At 37.0% G+C, this 19,697-nt stretch overlaps 1 protein-coding gene across 1 annotated transcript; it reads right to left on the bottom strand.

The window, feature by feature from the left end:
- Positions 1-2,479: 2,479 nt before the first annotated feature.
- Positions 2,480-18,369, bottom strand: LOC106869354 (protein-L-histidine N-pros-methyltransferase). The gene is made up of 6 exons (XM_014915073.3): positions 18,111-18,369; positions 12,718-12,908; positions 11,200-11,300; positions 9,485-9,593; positions 7,421-7,605; positions 2,480-3,295 (listed from the first exon to the last, which is right to left on the bottom strand). Exons 1-6 carry the CDS (start codon positions 18,207-18,209, stop codon positions 3,057-3,059), a joined length of 924 nt encoding a protein of 307 aa, XP_014770559.1. The 5' UTR covers positions 18,210-18,369; the 3' UTR covers positions 2,480-3,056.
- Between the last annotated feature and the right edge of the window lie 1,328 nt (positions 18,370-19,697).

The following is a 19,697-nucleotide window of genomic DNA, read 5'->3' as shown; positions in this document are numbered from 1 at the left end:
ATGCTAACATGGAAAGCGGACGTTAAACGATGATGATGATGATGATGATATAATATAAATGCACAAAAATATATATATATATACAATAGTCGAGTACCTTGTTGCTGGGTAATTTTCACAATAGAATGCCTTGGTGGACTTTTGGAATAGCATACCCATATAAGTGGGATTTTCTGTTTTGATGGGGGGGGTTTCAAATTTTTCTCTCTATACCCCTGCAGATGATGGGTGGGGGAAGCTTTTTATGAAAAAATTTTAGAAAATTTGATTCTTCTCCCACTGGACTTTTTTACGTATATTTTTCAAACCCCCTCCCTAACTCGGTACCAATTTTGGCTTTTTTTTTTTTTTCTTTTGCACTGTACACAAGAAAAACTGTATTGGTTTTAAAAAAAAAGGAATTTTGGGAAATCAACGATCACCATTACAACCACCACCACTTTTATTTTCAAATAGAAAATTAAACACAATTCAAAAACAATAGATCATAGTTTTAAAATACAGATAGTCCAAATCTATAATTTGTTTTTTATAATTGTAAAATAATTTTCAGACAGAAAGGTGTATGATTTGAGGAAGATATAGCTGTTGTTTGCAGCACATTGTACAGCCACCTAGCACCTTACTCGCTTCCTTGTCACTCTGACGTATTGATATTTTTCTCCCCATAAACACATCTTATGGAATGATAATGCAGAAGTAACTGCTTAGATTTTTTTTAAATCACTCTGTTGCCCTAATGAAATTCCTTACACATGTTCATACACTGTAAGCAATGTACATATACAGAGTGAGAGAGAAAGTGAAAAATGAAAGAGATATACAAATAAAGAGATTCGAGTGAGATCGTTGCCAGTGCCACTGGACTGGCTGCTATGCAGGACACGAAACTTGGCTTGTGAAGACCTGTTGGGGCAAGCAAAATCGTGACGGCACCTGTGCCCAGCGTCGCCTTCCTGGCACGTGTAAAGACATTTGAGCGAGATCGTTGCCAGTGCCGCTGGACTGGCTCCTGTGCAGGTGGCACGTAAAATACACCATTTTGAGCATTGCCAGTACCGTCTGACTGGCCTTCATGCTGGTGGCACGTAAAAGCACCCACTACACTCTCGGAGTGGTTGGCGTTAGGAAGGGCATCCAGCTGTAGAAACTCTGCCAAATCAGATTGGAGCCTGGTGTAGCCATCTGGTTCACCAGTCCTCAGTCAAATTGTCCAACCCATGCTAGCATGGAAAGCAGACGTTAAACGATGATGATGTAGTGAATATTTGTGAATTTGGTATATTGATATAGTTTGTCATGTTTAATCTGACTCTGATTCATTTATTCTAGAAAAATTTGAGAAAAATGTTACAGAGGTTTAAAGTTTGATCGTTTTTACCCAATCAAGACAATAGGATTTGTGCATGATAGCAGACATTAGAAGACAAAGTTTTAAACAAAAATGAAAGCAACTGCATGCCATATGAAGAGAGTGGGGGAGCAGCATGTGTGAGAGACAATACATATACAGAGAGAACGTGATCTATAAGTTGAGTTATTTCTCATGGCAAATTTTTTTTTTTTTTTTTTATGGACAACCTTCTCTTCAAGATGGATTTCAAAAATCAAATTTGCTTTTCTCAACAACACACTTACATAACCACGCGTGTAAGAGGCATAGTGACGGATACCTTTGTATCTGACCAGGGGTTAGTTAACTTTTTATGTTACCACCTTAGTAGTAAGATCAGGCTGGAGAAGAGGTACCTGTCACGAGACAGATTCATGAGAAGATGGAAGCCAGTGGCGAGGAAGCTGGGAGTGTTTGGCACCAGGTAAGTGGAAGCCAAAAGCAAGGGGTCTACCCTGGTGGTCTGATGCCTATCTTTCAGGAAAGCCATTACAAATTGCATCTGTAATGAGCAATGCTTTAATCGAACATTGGGAATATAATCAAATTATTATTGTATATTTAAGATTGTAAATATTTAATCAATACAGCTACTTCACCCCTTTTATGTTTGTCTGCCCTTGTTTGTCCCCTCTTTGTAATGCCTTTATGGCAAATATTTATGAAATAAAGTAGCTTGTTTCCAAACCACATGGTTCCGGGTTCAGTCCCACTGTGTGGCAACTTGGGCAACTGTTTTCTACTATAGCCTCAGGCCAAACTAAGACTTGTAAGTGGATTTGGTAAGCGGAAACTGAAAGAAGCCCATCATATATGTATATATATATATATATAAGTACATATGTGTCTGTGTTTATTCCTCCCAACATTGCTTGACAACCAATGACGGTGGTGTGTTTACGTCCCTGTAACCTAGCAGTTCAGCAAAAAAGACTGCTATAATAAGAACTAGATTTACAAAGAATAAGTCCTGGGGTCAATTTTTTCGACTAAAGGTGGTGCTCCAGCATGCCCGCAATCAAATGACTGAAACAAATAAAAGCATAAAAAAGTTTGATCAATTTTATAATTTTACAATCATTTGAATGCATTGCGAAAGAATTCTTTATTATTAAACAAAAATAATTTTTTTAAAAGCAATATTATTTTCTTTAATTATATTTACCAATAATAATAATTGCATGATGATTTTTTTCTCTTTTCATTTTTTTCTTTTTTTTTGAAAGAATGTAGATTTGTATAATTTCCACTAGATTTCAGTGGCTTGGTACAGTTGAGAAATAATTAAATAATTTCAGACCCAATAGAAGCCTTACACGTAAAATGGCCATTCCTTAGAATGCTTCCCATTTTGATGCTAGCAACATTTTAGATTAATATTGCCCAATACACAAAGGAGTCAGATCTGTTTTAGTATCATACCCAATTTCCATCACTCAGTTTTTTTTTGTTTTTCAAATATTAAACAGATTTCATCCCACTTACACTTTCTTGAGAGGGATGAAATTAGTTCTGATGTTTTATATCCATTGGAGTCTTTTGCATCGTATAACATGAGCCAAATATGGTCCATTATATTTTTTTATATATATATTTATTTTATTTTATTTTTTTTTTATATATAAAATTAGATATTTTGGTCTTCCTTTTTCGTTCATCAAGGTTATTTGTCGTTGTTGCAATATTCTGTAGTATTGTCAGCGAGTTTCAAAATGAATATGGCATCATCAATTACATAAAAGGATGTTGAAATATCACCTTCTGATATATAAGGAGCACGTGAAAATGTCATCAACTCATAGCCGAGGGGCTCTAGGACATTGTCAACAAAACTTACAAGTTGTTCTTCAAAACCAGAACCTTTAATGTCTAATTTCTCAGCTGAAGTATGATCCACAGAATCTAAAATAAGAAAGTAAATTCAGCATATTGAGAAATATGTAACCAAATTTTATTGTATAAATTAAAAGTTAATTTCTCATGAAAACGTCTAGCAAAAAAAACAATTGTAGATGTATTTAAATTATGTAATAGAAGCAGCTCTGTATTAAAACTCGTTCAATACAATGTACTTAATGCGTGTACTTGAAATGTTAGAAGCTGTTGTTTTTGTTTAGGAAAAATCCCCTTTTAGATATATTGTGTTATAAAACACAATATACTTCAGGTCATTTCTGAGGTGATTTTGTTTTGCCTAGCTCTGAGGCATATTTTGTGTTTTTAACAATGCATCTATAAAGGGATTTTCCCCAGATGAAAACTGCAGCTTCTGCCAACAGGGACACCCACATAAATATACATGTATGTGCATGTGCACACACATGATGGGCTTCTTTCAGTTTAAATCAACCAAATCCTTTCACAAGGCTTTGGTTGGCCTGGGGCTATAGTAGAAGGCATTTGCTTAAGGTACCTTGCAGTAGGACTGAACCCCAAACCAATTGATTGGGAAGCAAACTTCTTCACAACACAAGCATATATGCACCTTCTATAAAAACAAACCTGCATGAAAGACAGTTGAAATTTCTTGTGAAATTCATTTAAAATTTATTACTGTCTATAGTAAATGTTATCCCTGCAATACATGTTATTAGCATATTAAAGAAAGCTGAATATAAGGTTATTTGTGCTGGACAACTGATCTCATAATCATATGTTAAAACCCTATAACAGTCACTCTGTTATAAAATACTTAACATTCCTTATTTCAGTCAGTCTGCCTGCCTAGTACCAGATGAGAGATTAGTGGTACAGAGAACAAACACATTTACAAAACAATTGTTCCAGTAATATAATAAATACAATACATTCATTCATTTTCACTGCCCTCTATTCCTGAGACGGCAATGGAGGTACAGTCTTCGGGCACCTCCTTTCATAGGGTCTGATCAGAAGCAACTGTCATACATACTTACTGACCAGATTCCCAAGAGTGACTGACTGAGACTATGAATATTATCCAACCATCTTCTTCTTAGTCTACACCTAGGTCTCTTGCTAGCTGACTTCACTTGAAGAATCCATCTTTCAATTCTTTCCTTCAACATTCTTATCACAAAACTGCAGTACCAGAGCTATGACCTGTCAATGTGGAAAAGTAAGCAGCTCAACCTCAGGAGACTCCCTGATCTCAAAGTTATGCAAAACAAAAGCAATTTCTGAATTATTTTGTTTCTCCTTTTTACTTCAACAATGCAATATATAATGCAAGAGTTGCAGTTTTTTTTTATCCAGGTAGCCTGATGCAAGCAGAATATTGTCTTATATCTTTCACTGGTTCCAGTCATTGAACTGCAGCCATGCTGGAGCACTGTCTCGAGGGGTTTAGTCGCTCAAATCAACCCCAGTACTTATTGGTCTTTTTTGCAGAACTGCTAAGTTATGGGGAGATCACGTAAGTGGGAACATACATCCACATACGCATTTCATCATCATCATCATCGTTTAACGTCCGCTTTCCATGCTAGCATGGGTTGGACGATTTGACTGAGGACTGGTGAAACCGGATGGCAACACCAGGCTCCAGTCTGATTTGGCAGAGTTTCTACAGCTGGATGCCCTTCCTAACGCCAACCACTCAGAGAGTGTAGTGGGTGCTTTTACGTGTCACCCGCACGAAAACGGCCACGCTCGAAATGGTGTCTTTTATGTGCCACCCGCACAAGCCAGTCCAGGGGCACTGGCAACGATCTCGCTCGAAAATCCTACAGGAGCCAGTCAGGCGGTACTGGCAACGGCCACGCTCAAAATGGTGCATCTCATGTGCCACCCGCACAAGAACCAGTCCAGGGGCACTGGCAACGATCTTACTTGGCTTGCCGGGTCTTCTCACGCACAGCCCATTTCCAAAGGTCTCGGTCCGTAGTCATCGCCTCGGTGAGGCCCAATGTACGAAGGTCTTGCCTCACCACCTCAGCCCAGGTCTTCCTGGGCCTACCTCTTCCACGGGTTCCCTCAACTGTTAGGGTGTGGCACTTTTTCACGCAGCTATCCTCCTCCATTCTCACCACATGTCCATACCAGCGCAATCGTCTCTCTTGCACGCCACAACTGATGCTTCTAATGTTCAGCTTTTCTCTCAAGATACTTACACTCTGACGGGTATTCACATTGACATTACACATCCAACGGAGCATACTGGCTTCATTCCTTGCGAGCTTACGTATGTCCTCAGCAGTTACAGCCCATGTTTCACTGCCATGTAGCATGGTTGTTCGTACGCATGCGTCATACAGTCTGCCTTTTACTCTGAGTGAGAGTCCCTTTGTCGCCAGCAGGGGTAAGAGCTCTCTAAACTTTGCCCAGGCTATTCTTATTCTAGCAGCTACACTTTCAGCGCACCCACCCCCACTACTAACTTGGTCGCCCAGATAGCGGAAGCTATCGACTACCTCTAGTTTTTCACCCTGGAATGAGATAGAAGTTGTTTCCTGTTTGTTTGCAGTCTTTATTGCACCTGAACATCTGCCACAAACAAAAACTAACTTGCTAGTTAACCTGCCTTTGATGTTGCTGCACCTCTTATGTGTCCATAGCTTGCACCGGGTACATCTTATAGAGTTACTACCTACTCCTTTTCTACATACTGAGCAGGGCCATCTACCTGAAGGGGTTTGTGTTTTATCTACCTTCCTACTTATTAGGATTTTGGTTTTAGCTAGGTTGACTCTAAGGCCCTTCAATTCTAGACCTTGCTTCCACACCTGAAACTTCTCCTCTAGTTCTGATAGTGACTCCGCAATTAGGGCAAGGTCATCAGCATAGAGGAGCTCCCAGGGGCAACCTGTCTTGAACTCCTCTGTGATTGCCTGGAGGACTATGGTAAATAATAGGGGGCTGAGGACGGAACCTTGGTGGACCCCTACCTCTACCCGGAATTCATTGCTGTACTCATTTCCAACCCTCACCTTACTGGCCGCATCTCTGTACATGGCTCGCACAGCTCTCACTAGCCATTCTTCTATCCCAAGTTTCCTCATTGACCACCAGATAAGGGATCGGGGGACCCTGTCAAAGGCTTTCTCCATGTCAACGAAAGCCAGGTACAGAGGTTTATCCTTGGCTAGGTATTTCTCTTGCAACTGTCTCACTAGAAATAAGGCATCAGTAGTGCTTTTACCTGGCACGAACCCAAACTGCATCTCATCTAAATTGATTCGCTCCCTAATTAGTTGGGCTATGACCCTCTCTGTAATTTTCATAACCTGATCTAACAGCTTGATGCCTCTGTAATTATTTGTATCTAAAGCGTCCCCTTTACCTTTGTAGCAGTTGACTATGATGCTGCTACACCAGTCATAGGGTATGACTCCTTCGTGTATCACCTGGTTCGTAATACGGGTGACTAGGCTATAGCCAACACTGCCAGATATTTTGAGCATCTCTGCAGTGATTCCTGATGGGCCGGGGGCTTTCCCGGTCTTCATACTCTTAATTGCTTTATCTACCCTGGTACTATCAACTCGGATAGCTGGTCCCTCTATTGGGTCGACATAAGGCAGGCTCTCTTTCTCCCATTCATTCTCTTTATTAAGCAATCTATCGTAGTGGCATCTCCAGACCTCTTTCTAAATATATATATAATATATATGACGAACTTCTTTCAGTTTCCATCTACCAAATCCACTCACAGAGCTTTAGTCAGTCCAGGGCTCTAGAAGACATTAGCCCAAGGTATCACACACTAGGACTGAACCTGGAACTATGTGGTTGGGAAACAAATTTCTTACCACAAAGAGAAAAGACAACAAAGGATGCAGTGCATTAAATCTCAATCTGTACTTATTTTATCAACTGTTAGAAGTATGAAATACGAAGTCAACTTCAGCAAGATTTGAACTCAAAATCTAATGACATATCTAAATACTGCACAGCATTTTGTTTGACATTATGACATTACCAATTATACAAATCACTATTCTAATGTATTTTAATTATGACAGCCATAGATGATCTTGCAATATAGTGAAGAACCATTTTATAGTTAAATCACAGCGTAATATGTAGGGGGAAAAAATGAAAACTTACTTTCTTCCACATAAGGACTAAAAGGGAAAACAAGGGCGATAATCAGTCTTCCTGATCCTCGCCGAAGAACACCCTTTATTTGTTTCAAAATGGTGAGTGGCTCATTACAGCGATCAAGCAGGTTCAGACAGGTTACCACATCGTAAATTATGTCTCCATGTGCCCACCTATCCAACTCGAGGTTTCTAATAGGTATAAATAAATAAATATTTTCAACATGATACACAAAAATGTTAGCATTGCATCTTGTATTTCTCAAGCATATTTTCAAGGGAGATAACTTTGCAGCACACTGACAATTTCAAATACATTTTTTTTTTTTTTTTTTTCAGAAAATGGAAAAACTAAAAAGGAAATTATTTTCTGTTTAACTATATCTTATGTGGACCTTATTTTGTTTAATATATGGGAATTTTAACATATACTTTTATATCATCCTCATCATTTAACGTTTATTTTCCACGTTTGCATGGGTCAAACGGAATAACTTGAGGCAAATTTTCTACAGCCAGCAGCCCTTTTTGTTGTCAACCCTCTCACCTGTTTCCAAGTAGGATATTTTCCCATGGCCAGACATATTTTTCAGGAATGACTAGAAACGAACAACCTTGCTTGTACGACGATGATGCTCATTTACAATCAACATATGATATCTAGAGAAATGCACACACACACACACACACACACACACACACACACACACACACACACATATATATATATATATATATATATATATAAACAAATAGTAAATGAGTATATGCATATATACGTACAGGTATGTGCATACCGACATCCACCTGTATGTATAGGTGCATATCTGGGTACAGGACATTGCAAACAAACGTAGACGAGAACACACGAGCCACATAGAGAACATTCTACTTCATCAGCTACCCACGTTTTAACACCGGCGTTTCGACGAGCTTGGGCATATATATATATATATATATATATATATGTGTATATATATATATATATATATATATATATATATATATATATATATATATATATATATATATATATATATATATATACGCACACATATATATATATAATGGACATCTTTCGGTTTCTATGTACCAAGTCCACTCACAAATTTTTGAATAACCCAGTTCTTTGGTAGAATATGCTTACCCAAGTTGCCATACAGTGGGACTGAACCCAAGATAATACAGCTGGGAAACAAGCTTCCTAACCACACAGCCATGCCTGCACTTATAACTGTCTTATCACTCAGGACTGAACTTCATCTATCAGAGATATAAGAAAATATGCTTTGAAGTTTTTACTTCAAAATCTGTTCATTGTTACGCTAAGAAAGTTACCACTAGTGAAATAATTTACAACCAAGAAATACAAAATCGTTGTATTTATTTTTGAAAAGGGAATTACAGCAAAGTATAATTTATACAGAAAGCATTAACATTTCACCCTGTTTAATATGAGACTAAAACAGAAACAGCATCTGAAAAATTCTATTTTGATTACATCAAAGTTTAATGCTCTTATTGACATTGGTTCTATAATTAATTTTAATTATTGTTTATTAATGCTTCGAGAAACATAAAAGCTGAAATAGACAAAATAGGGAGAGCAAGAGAGAGAGAGAGAGAGAAGCTAATGAGAGAAAAAGCAAGTTTTGAAAGACACAATTCTAGAGATAGCTGTTTAAGCCCTGATTGAGTAAATCTAGGATCAAACGTATTCTAGCCATGATTATCCTGCCATTTTCAAGACCGCAAGTATAAACTACATTATTTAATAGCCTCCTTTTTCTAAGATGGTAAAGAGATATTTAAAAACAATTTGGCTGCTGTTTCTAGCAGGTTAAGTGTCCTATGCACTTACTGACAAGTGATAATGAAAAACGTTTTTCAAATTGGTTGATCTGAAGGAAAGAATGAAGTGTGTATGATTCATGAATAAATATGATATAGTAACAGACTAGTTTTACAATGTTAATCAGCTATATATTGTTTTATGAACCAACTGTGAGGCATTGATTCAGCCCAAATAATATTTACATAAAATAATAAAACCACAAAATCAAATACGAACATGAAACCTTTTTCTTTTAACCGTATTTTCATCTGATTTGAGACTTCTGTTACATAGACATTTTTAAAGTAGCTAGCCATTTTTTTGGTAACCATTCCATCACCGGCTCCTGTATAACAGACAAATTACTATGTTCTTTCATTCAATTTACAAAGAGAGAAAAGCAGAAAGGGTTAGATAACACATGTTTATACAAATGTTTATACAAAACAGGGAATTGTGTTTTTTATATACTTTTCTATACTAGTGTGGTTTAGACAAATTCATAATGCTGAGGTGTATTACAGATAGATAGACTTATTTCCTGTTGCTATTCCTTGTATTTCCAAGTAAGGAAATTTTCATTCCATTCACCTTCAAAAGAACAGAGTGAATGAACAATTTCTTGACAGGGAAATGACAATAGACAATATTAACTGTAGTTCAGCAATTTTTTGTGCAATCACAGAATATAAACACACACACACACACAACAAAATTTACTCACAAGGAATTGGTTCAAGTAGAAAACATTTGCCCAAGGTGCCATGCAGTAGGACTGAACCCAAAACCACATGGTTGCAAAGTGAAATTCTCAACTGGCCATATCCGGCCCAAATATTCTACCAGATCCAGCTTTTCACACCTACCCTAATATGTCATTCTAAAAATAAATAGATATCACATCATTGATATCTCAAAACTACAAGATAATGCATGATTAATTCAAAACAATATGAATAGATTAGCATTACATTTGACAGAAAAGTCTGAATGCTAAAAGATTAAACAAACAAGCCTGTCTTGACCTATATACATATTAGCATTTATTAGTAATAATTTGATAAATATATTTGAGAAAAGCATATTGTTATATTTTGGGATGGTCATTTTTTTTTTCTTGCCAAATTAACATATGCACTATATATTCATTCTTCATTCATTTATTATTGTTCTTATTTACTCTCACTTGTTTCAGTTATTTGACTGCAGCCATGCTGGAGCACCGCCTTTAGTTGAGTAAATCAACCCCAGGACTTATTCTTTGTAAGCCTAGTACTTATTCTATCGGTCTCTTTTGCCGAGCTGCTAAGTTACAGGGACATAAACACATCAGCATCGGTTGTCAAGTGATGTTGTGGGGACAAACACAGACACACAAACATATACACACACATACATATACATATATACGACGGTCTTCTTTCAGTTTCCGTCTACCAAATCTACTCACAAGGCTTTGGTTGGCCCGAGGCTATAGTAGAAGACACTTGCTCAAGGTGTCACGTAGTGGGACTGAACCCAGAACCATGTGGTTGGTAAGCAGGCTACTTACTACACAGCCACTCCTGCACCTATTTGATTATTTTTGCCTTTTGGCACACATCCTGTGACCTCTCAGCAACTCTCCATCCTATGTGTCTCCTCCTGTCCTGTTTAGTCCATAGAGAATGGACTAAACAGAACAGGATGGAGAGTTGCTGAAGGAGTCACAGGTGTGTGGCAAAATATTTCCAGACAATGGACATAAAATAAGAACAATAATAAATGAGTGAAGAATGAATATATAGTGCATATGTTTATTTGGCAAAAAAAAAAAAAAAAATGACCATCCCAAAATATATCTGTTTCAGCACATGATTTCACATCAGGAATCTTGCAAAACAAATCCATTTGAGAAACATTTGGGGGAAAATTAAATATTAATGCTGCTATTTTAATAGCAATTAACTTACCTAAATCGATTAAATTTTCAAAAACTGTTGTTTCCCTCAACCCTAACAATTTCATAAAATGTGCTTGAGAATAAACAAACATTGATCCACGATTTAAATACCTGAAAAAAACCAACATACATTTGATTAACAGTATACTCACTATTGATTTAATAACAAGTCAGACAAAATATTGCTTAGCATTTCACCTGGCATGCTAACGACTCTGTCACCTCACTGCCAGCCTGTACTTGCATGGAACGTGAACGTTGAACTATGATGATGATGAGGAGGAGGATGGGAAAAGGTTTGATAAAGGTTCTTTACCATTATTAAGCTGGTATTTGGATCAGTACTCAACAAAAAAATCATAAAATTGTGATGATGAGAAATATTAATTTAGATACAAACAATTCAAAATGGGTGGGTTTTGTGTCATAGAACCCAAGCCAAGGTAAATTGGTATGAAAAGGTTTAAGATTAAATTCTGTCAAGACTGTCTCAGTGTTATCAACTAATAGAGGAGATGCATGCTATTTAGGTGACATATCATGAAAAATGCCTCCTAAAATTATGGTATGTAATAAGAATCTTTTGTCAAACAGGGAAATGGATTGTTTGAATGTACTTAAATCACAATACAAACAAATATAAGACCTTTTTGAAAAGAAAAATATGAAATTGGACTGGTGTCTGCATCTTGACTGTTGATTTCATTCCAGCCTTCATCAGGTGTCTGGTGTTGAACTCTATTGTTGTATCAGAATTTCAAACCTAACCCTTTATTTGATCCCCAGGGATACACTGTTCTCATTCCGCTCTCTGCATTTCATAACATTTTTTGCTTTGGTTGATTTTTTTGTGAACTGCCTGAGTACTTTTTTTGAGATTGAACTCAGAATCTCTAAGTGACTGCATTAACCAATGTCTTTATCTACTATGTTACAAAATGTGGAATGAGAACAGTACACCCCCATGAATCAAATAAAGAGTACAACAGCCGAAACATAGTGAAAGCAACAATCAAGATGAGGACACCAGTCTAATATTAACAGTAAAAGACCCACTTTGGTCATGAATAACCATGGGATTGCACCTAGAAAGTTCCCCTCCTAGGGGAACTTTCCTAGTTCTGGGCAAGATTGTTTATGGAAGACCAGCAGTTGCCCATGCACACCAGTCTTACCTCTCCACACCACCAATGTTTTCCAAGAGAAGAAAGGGCAAAGGCTGATACAGCCTAGCACTAGTGATGTCGCAACTCATTTCTACAGCTGAATGAACTGGAGCAAGGTGAAATAAAGTGTCTTGCTCAAGAACACAACACACAGCCTGGTCCAGGAATCGAACTTTTTATCTCATGATTGTGAGCCTGATGCTCTAACCACTGAGCCATGCGCCTTCACAATATAAACAGTATACATAATATAATTCCTCAGTTTACAAATATAGCATGAAAATATAACACTGATTTTTTTTTTTTTTTCTCTTTTTTTGTAAAGGAAAATACAGCTGGATAAATACAAAACTTTTACTTACGCATTAATTGAAGTATTGGTCATAAACCAGCTTAAAATTGATCGAAATAGAGAGTAAAAAATCTGAGTAAAAATCCAGTCAGCTTTTTCATAACAACCTTCTAAGAATTCTTTGGTTTCCTCATCTTGGTGCAAACAGTAAAATTTCTTGTGCATGTGTTCAGGAATTCGTTTTAGGTTCACTTTATACCACTGTAAAATTAGTAAATAAATACAATCTTTTAAACATTTCAGAATTTTAAATCAATTAAAGCATGTTTCCTTCCCTATACAACCAAATAAAATAGTGTGGGATGTATGAGTGCTTGGACCACACAAATATTTTCCCGGTTTTATCTTCAAACTGGCCATATCCAGCCTCTCACAACTACCCTACAATGTCATTCCATAAATAAACAATCACATCATCAAAATCTTGAAGCTATGAGATAATACATGAATTTGAAACAATATGAATAAATAAGTATTACATTTGACAGAGTAATCCAAATGCTACAGAGTTAAGGAAGAAGGTGATCAATATGGCTATCACACAAGGCAACCAAAAATCTATGCTATGCCACTGTACATAAAGCACATTAGCTCCATTTCTTCCAGACTAAAATTAACTATACACACATGGAAATGTTCAAATTTGGGGAAATTAACCTCAATGCCTGTACACAAAATTTATTAGGGTTTTTATTTTGTTTCTTTAAATGTTAAGAAAATAAAATCAACAAGAAATATAAGAGAAAAGTATAAATGAATACACAGTATAATAGATTTGAGAGTGTTTATGACTGATGTATTTGTTGGTAATATTTGGTACATGAAAGGCAGCAAGCTGGCAGAAACATTAGCAAGCGGGATGAAATGCTTAACGGTACGTTCTGAGTTCAAATTCCACCGAGGTTGACTTTGCCTTTCATCCTTTCGGAGTCAATAAATTAAGTACCAGTTATGTACTGGGGTAAATGTAATCGACTTAATCCCTTTGTCTGTCCTTGTTTGTCCCCTCTGTGTTTAGCCCCTTGTGGGCAATAAAGAAATAAGAAACATTAGCAAGCTGGACAAAATGCTTAGCGGTATTTCGTTTGTCTTCACGTCCTGAGTTCAAATTCCACCGAGGTCGACTTTGCCTTTCATCCTTTCGGGGTCAATAAATTAAGTATCAGTTGCATACTGGGGTCGATCTAATCAACTGGCCCCTCTCCATATATTTCGGGCCTTGTGCCTAGAGAAGAAAAGAATATTTGGTACATGAATATCTTGTACACACAGCCTAATGGGCTGAGTAACAACAAAATATTTTAAGACGACGAGCTGGCAGAATTGTTAGCACACCAGGTAAAATATTAGTGGCATTTCTTCCGTCTTTACATACTGAGTTCACATTTCGCCAAAGTTGTCTTTGCCATTCATCCTTTCAGGGCACTGGGGTCGATATAATTGACTTACCCACCTCCCCTGAATTTACATGGCTTGTACCAAAATTTGAAACTAATATAAGGTACATGAATATAACCATCTTTTTCAGTTTTTAACAACTTAGTCAAATTTGTAAGAAATTTTAGTGATGTTCAAAATTTAAGCTATTTGTCTCTCACAAAATTGCAAATAAATTCAGTTCAAATTACAAATATATTTAACAGTTTTATTTCACTAATTTGTATTATTTTTACACCCTTTTGTTATGCCAGTATTATTTCAATGGTTTAGACTTTGGACATATTGATATTGTTGAAGTTGCTGTTTTTATAGCTGGCACACCTTGCTAAATACTGACCAATCAACTGTAAAGATGTGACCTTTAGTCCACATTACTCTGTAAGGAGCATAGGACCAGTTTCACGGTTCCTCTGGCATATATATAAGACAGACTCTCCCATCGAAGATGTTGTATGAGCATTCAGCTTTTGCCAAGCGACCTGCACAAATGATTTGTTAATAGTGATCGAGTGTTCATGCCACACATCAGCTCACTCTCTCCATCAATCAACATTGTCTGAACAGGTGCACTGTGTACCACGTGTCAGGTCTTGAAGTGATCACAGAGCATAGTGAGATGAAGTGTTATGCTCAAGAAAACAACACACCACCTGGTCTAGGATCAGCATCTTCATCTAATATCCACTGTCCATGGGTTGGACCAAGGATATACATATATATATATATATATATATAATCATTAAAGATATAGGGTAAAAAATTATTAATTTATTAATAAATTAATAATTAATAATTTTACCAAGTAGTTCGGTATGGAAAAAAAACATTATCGGTAAGGAATTTTTATTAAAAAAATTTTTTAATTATAAGTATAATTAAGGGATCAGCAACAGTTGCTTCACCACATACCGAAAATTAGAAATAGCAGTTAAAGTGCTAATTCTACTACTAGAATAAGTAATTAGCACTTTAACTGCTATTTCTAATTTTTGGTATGTGGTGAAGCAACTGTTGCTGATCCCTTAATTACACTTATATATATATATAGACATATATATATATATTCCTCCCTGAACAGGATGCCAGTCCATTGCAGGGTTACTCAATGTGTGAAATGAAGTGTTTTGCTCAAGAACACAATGTATTACCAAGTCCAGGAATCAAAACCACAGTCTTACAATCATGTAGCCAAAACCCTAAACACTAAGCCAGGCGCTTCTGTTATAAAAAAACATGCAAACCATCATCTAAACTACAAAGAATCCTCCCTGCACCACACAGCTTTCAAATTCTCTCAAATCTTAAACTATAACCAATCCTTTTGATCCCTTGACAAAAAGATTTCTACCAGCTTCTCAACCATGGTGCTTTTCTAGAACCCTTATGGATAAAGTATCCACAGTTGCTGTTTGCTTTGCATCCAGTTCTACACAGTACACTCTTGATAATTTTCCTTCAAGTCTATCCCCTTTCACTCCACCAGGCTCACCACCATGCACACATATATGCCAAGTGCGCATCAAGTACCACTAATGTCTTCAAACCAACATGGCTACACACCCTAACAATTTTTTTCTTTTTTGGGGGTTTTAACTTTAAACAATACACCTCAGAGACAGACCCTCTTTTCACCAAACTTTTCAATCATTCTTTTTCTCAAAGGATGTATCCCAGTTTGGAAACATGCAACAATAGGTTTCATTCCCAAGGAAGACAACCCCTACCAATTATCATCCTATCACATTCCCTTTCAATATAACAGAAGTGATAAGGTGGCGAGCTAGCAGAAACTTTACCACACAGGGCGAAATGCTAAGCGGTATTTCACCTGTCTTTACATTCTGAGTTTAAATTCAACTCAATATTCTTTAAAAGCTGCTCAAGGTTGGCCACTTTGTTTCAAAAGATGAACTCGAAAGCTCAGTCAGTAATTGGGGACACCACACTGATGAAGGAGAAACTGCAATAGAGGGGAAAGCGTCTGAAAACAGGTTTACAGTCTGCTGATGTAAAGCTGGATGGTTGAGGAGCCACAGCTCGCATTTGGAACTGTTAACGCTAAAGCTCGTATGACTAAGTTCCTCAATCATCGTCTTCACAGTTGCAAGGACCTCGTCAGGGGGGGGGGGGTGCGTCCCAGCCACATGGTTCCAGGTTCAGTCCCACAGAGTGGAACCCGGGGAAAGTGCCTTCTACATAGCTTTGGGCTTACCAAAGCCTTGTGAGTGGATTTGGTAGACGGAAACTGAAAGAAGCCTGTCGTATGTGTGTATGTCTTTATGTCATTAAGTGCCACCGCCAGTTGACAACTGGTACTGGTGTGTTTACGTCCCCGTAACCTAGCGGTTCGGCAAAAGAGATCGATAGAATAAGTATCAGGCTTAAAAGAAAACTAAGTACTGAGGTCGATTCATTCAACTAAAAGATTCTCCAAAGCGGTGCCCCAGCATGGCTGCAGTCTAATGACTGAAACAAGTAAGAGATACTGATGCATAAACATTTAGATCTAGCCAAACCAACTACGTAAAAATCAACCTATATACACTGGTTAACTTCAATGATTAGTTTATTTACTTCGAACAAATGAATTATGTAGTAGTTTGACAAAAATAACATATATGCGAAATTGTGTACTTATATGCTTTAGATTATGTAGATTCTCATTATATCGGAATTTATTGTGAAAATATGTTTCTGAGAGTGGGGTGAAGAGTTTCGAGAAATTTGCACGAGACGGCTTTCTTTACACATAACTTTCAGAAAAATGGGTAATTTTTCATTAAATTTTCTATAAATACCTTTCAATGTGTGTAGATTACGATTATATCAGAATTTAATGTGAAAAAACTAACTTGGTGGTCTCGTATATATATACATACTGACACACATCGCATATATCTAGAAAATGAAACTTGAAATTTCGAAAAAATTGCGATGCGTGTCAATATGTGCGTGTGTGTGTGTGTGTGTGCTCATTATTTTACTTTTCACATCAAATTCCGATATAATCGTAATTTACACACTCTGAAAAGTATTTGTAGAAAATTTCCTTAAAAATTACCTATTTTCCTTAAAGTTATGAATAAAGAAAACTGTGTCATGTGAATTTTCCGAAAGTCCTCACCCCCACCTCGGAAAAATATTTTTTACAAATACTCCGATATAATCAGAATCTACATCATCTGAAGCATATTTGTAGAAAATTTCATTTAAAAATATCCATTTTTCTGAAAGTTACGAGGTAACAAAGTCGGTGGGGGTGGATACACATCTGTAGGCAATGCCAGAAAATCTATTTATTCACTAAAGTGTAGGAAATCAATATCCTGACGTAGTTACTGTTACACGACTTAAAAATACTGAACAAACGTGGGAGCCTCTACGTGGACAATCGTCCGCTAGAAAAAGAAATCAAGTCTCCTTCAAAGCACACTGCTCATCTTAAGAGAAGAATACACGAGATACCATGGCAGGGTTACTTCTGATCATAGGTCTGTTTAGGACTACAAACAATATACATAACATTCATTCCAAGAAACTGAATAAACGCAAAAATTAACGACTACGATTTTAATACAAATTAGACATTACAAACATCATTATGAGACAATAATAGACATCAGTACGAGACAGGCACCCGAGTGAGGGTGGGTCACCCGATAAACAATTTCTAATTGTTTTGAGAACTGTCAATGGATTTGCTGTTTCTCTAAACTTCTTTCTTCTTTCTTCAGTTTAAAATTGACGCTTGTGATGTCTAATATCGAATTATAAATAAATGTAATATAATACAACCTAACACACACACACAACGTACGTACAATACACACAAACACTCGCACCACATATATGAATTTATGTAGGGGTGTGTATTATGCAATTAGTGATATTAATAGTAGAAATGTTAAAGCAGAAGTACAAGGAATCTACCGAATAAAAAGGGGACTGATTTGTGTGACGTACATAGGAATGATTACTGTTACGGTGCATTTCATCATGTTTCATCCGTAGTAAAATTGCTCCAGCAAGTGACGAACGGGTGCTATATCTCATTAAAGACATCTTTGCGGTAAAGCAAATAGTAGAAAAAACTTCAGATTGGAACTTGTTTTGGTAAATGAATCGAAAAAAAGACCACGTTAATGTTTTTAAAAAACGTGCAAAAATCCGAAAAGTCAAAAGAAAATAAAATAATATTAACTATTGAAGAGTTACCACCCTTGAACCATCGAAGACTTCCGGTTAACCACGTGAAATTCTCTTCCGGAAGATTATGGTTTAAATCGCAGACAGGAAAGTTTGCTGATAATAATCCTTGAACTCAAACATACACACATAAATATATTATCATCTTAGCATATTGTTGTTACTTAGATTTTAGAGTTACACTATTCGTGAACATCGATAACAACAATGTGATATTTCAAATTTTAATGAAATATACAAATTCTACTGCATAGTACCATTTTCTCTTACATGAGACGTTGGGACTCACAGAGGGGATGACGGGACCGAGACTCCTAGCGGTTTGCTGTGCTTGAAAAGACACTTCAACCGAAGTAAAAGCGGTAATTTTTCAGATTAACACCCGCACGATCTTCACTAGGGTTTTAGGGTTACAGTTACGGTTAGGGACGGAATTCCCTAACCCTAACCTTAAAACTAACCCTGACCCTAAAACCCTAACCTCCTAAGGAAGATCGTGCGGGTGTTAATCTGAAAAATTACCGTAAAAGCGTTGTTGTCCTTGTCCCCTGCATTCCTCGCCAGCTGAGCATTCATAATTTTGTGTGCTGGTGTCACGTAAAAAGCACCCATACCAGTGCCACGTAAAACCCGTGCCAGTGTTGCGTAAAAGGCAACCAGTACAATCTGTAAAGTGGTTAGCATTAGGAAGGGCGCCCAGCCGTAGAAACCATGCCAAAACAAAGAGCCTGGGCAGCTGTTCCACCGGCCATCTCCTGTCAAGTCATCCAACCCCATGCCAGCATGGAAAGCAGACGTTAAATGATGATGGCGTGTGTGTGTGTATAAGCAGTTACTCCTACTGGAGTTAACTGTTCTATGCGAGAGGATGGAAGAGGCTCAAGCGAGAAAAAGAACCGAGTAGCAGAAGTTTGTGGAGGACTGCTGTAAGAATGAGTGACATTTGCAGGTTGTGTTCTGAGTGATGCCTATGGAACTCTGGGTATTTCAGAAGCTGCTGCTACAGAAAGTAACATGGAGGGGATCAAATCTAGAACACTGTAGCTCTGTAGCAAACTTCTTGACCACACAATCTTATTGGTTTGTGACTTGATTGATCACCTCTAGATTACCACTTATTTATATAGTTATCACAAAGGCTGTCTTCTGTCTTCCTCTAGTTTCAAAATATGTTACAGCAAATGAAATAAGTAACACTCAGAGCTAGTTAATTTCTTGCAATATACTATGGTTTTAGCAGGATTTAATACTGACAAGTGACTTTAACAAGATAGCTTCATGATAGCTTTTTGTTAGGAAATATAGAGATAATTTTTGTAACATTGTATCAAGAGATTGCTTGAT

This window comes from Octopus bimaculoides, chromosome 6 (assembly GCF_046866305.1).
Source record: "Octopus bimaculoides isolate indiv1 chromosome 6, ASM4686630v1, whole genome shotgun sequence".
Lineage (NCBI taxonomy): Eukaryota > Metazoa > Mollusca > Cephalopoda > Octopoda > Octopodidae > Octopus > Octopus bimaculoides.
Note: the sequence above shows the minus strand (reverse complement) of the source record. Positions and strands in the feature narration are given on the sequence as shown.

Excerpts from the sequence above, each read along its gene's own strand:
- LOC106869354 (XM_014915073.3), bottom strand. The coding sequence starts at position 18,209 with ATGTCTTTAATGAGATATAGCACCCGTTCGTCACTTGCTGGAGCAATT. Across the intron at positions 11,301-12,717 it reads ACCAATACTTCAATTAATGC|GTATTTAAATCGTGGATCAA; the intron begins GTAAGTAAAAGT and ends GGTTTTTTTCAG. Across the intron at positions 9,594-11,199 it reads TGAAAATTTAATCGATTTAG|GAGCCGGTGATGGAATGGTT; the intron begins GTAAGTTAATTG and ends TCTGTTATACAG.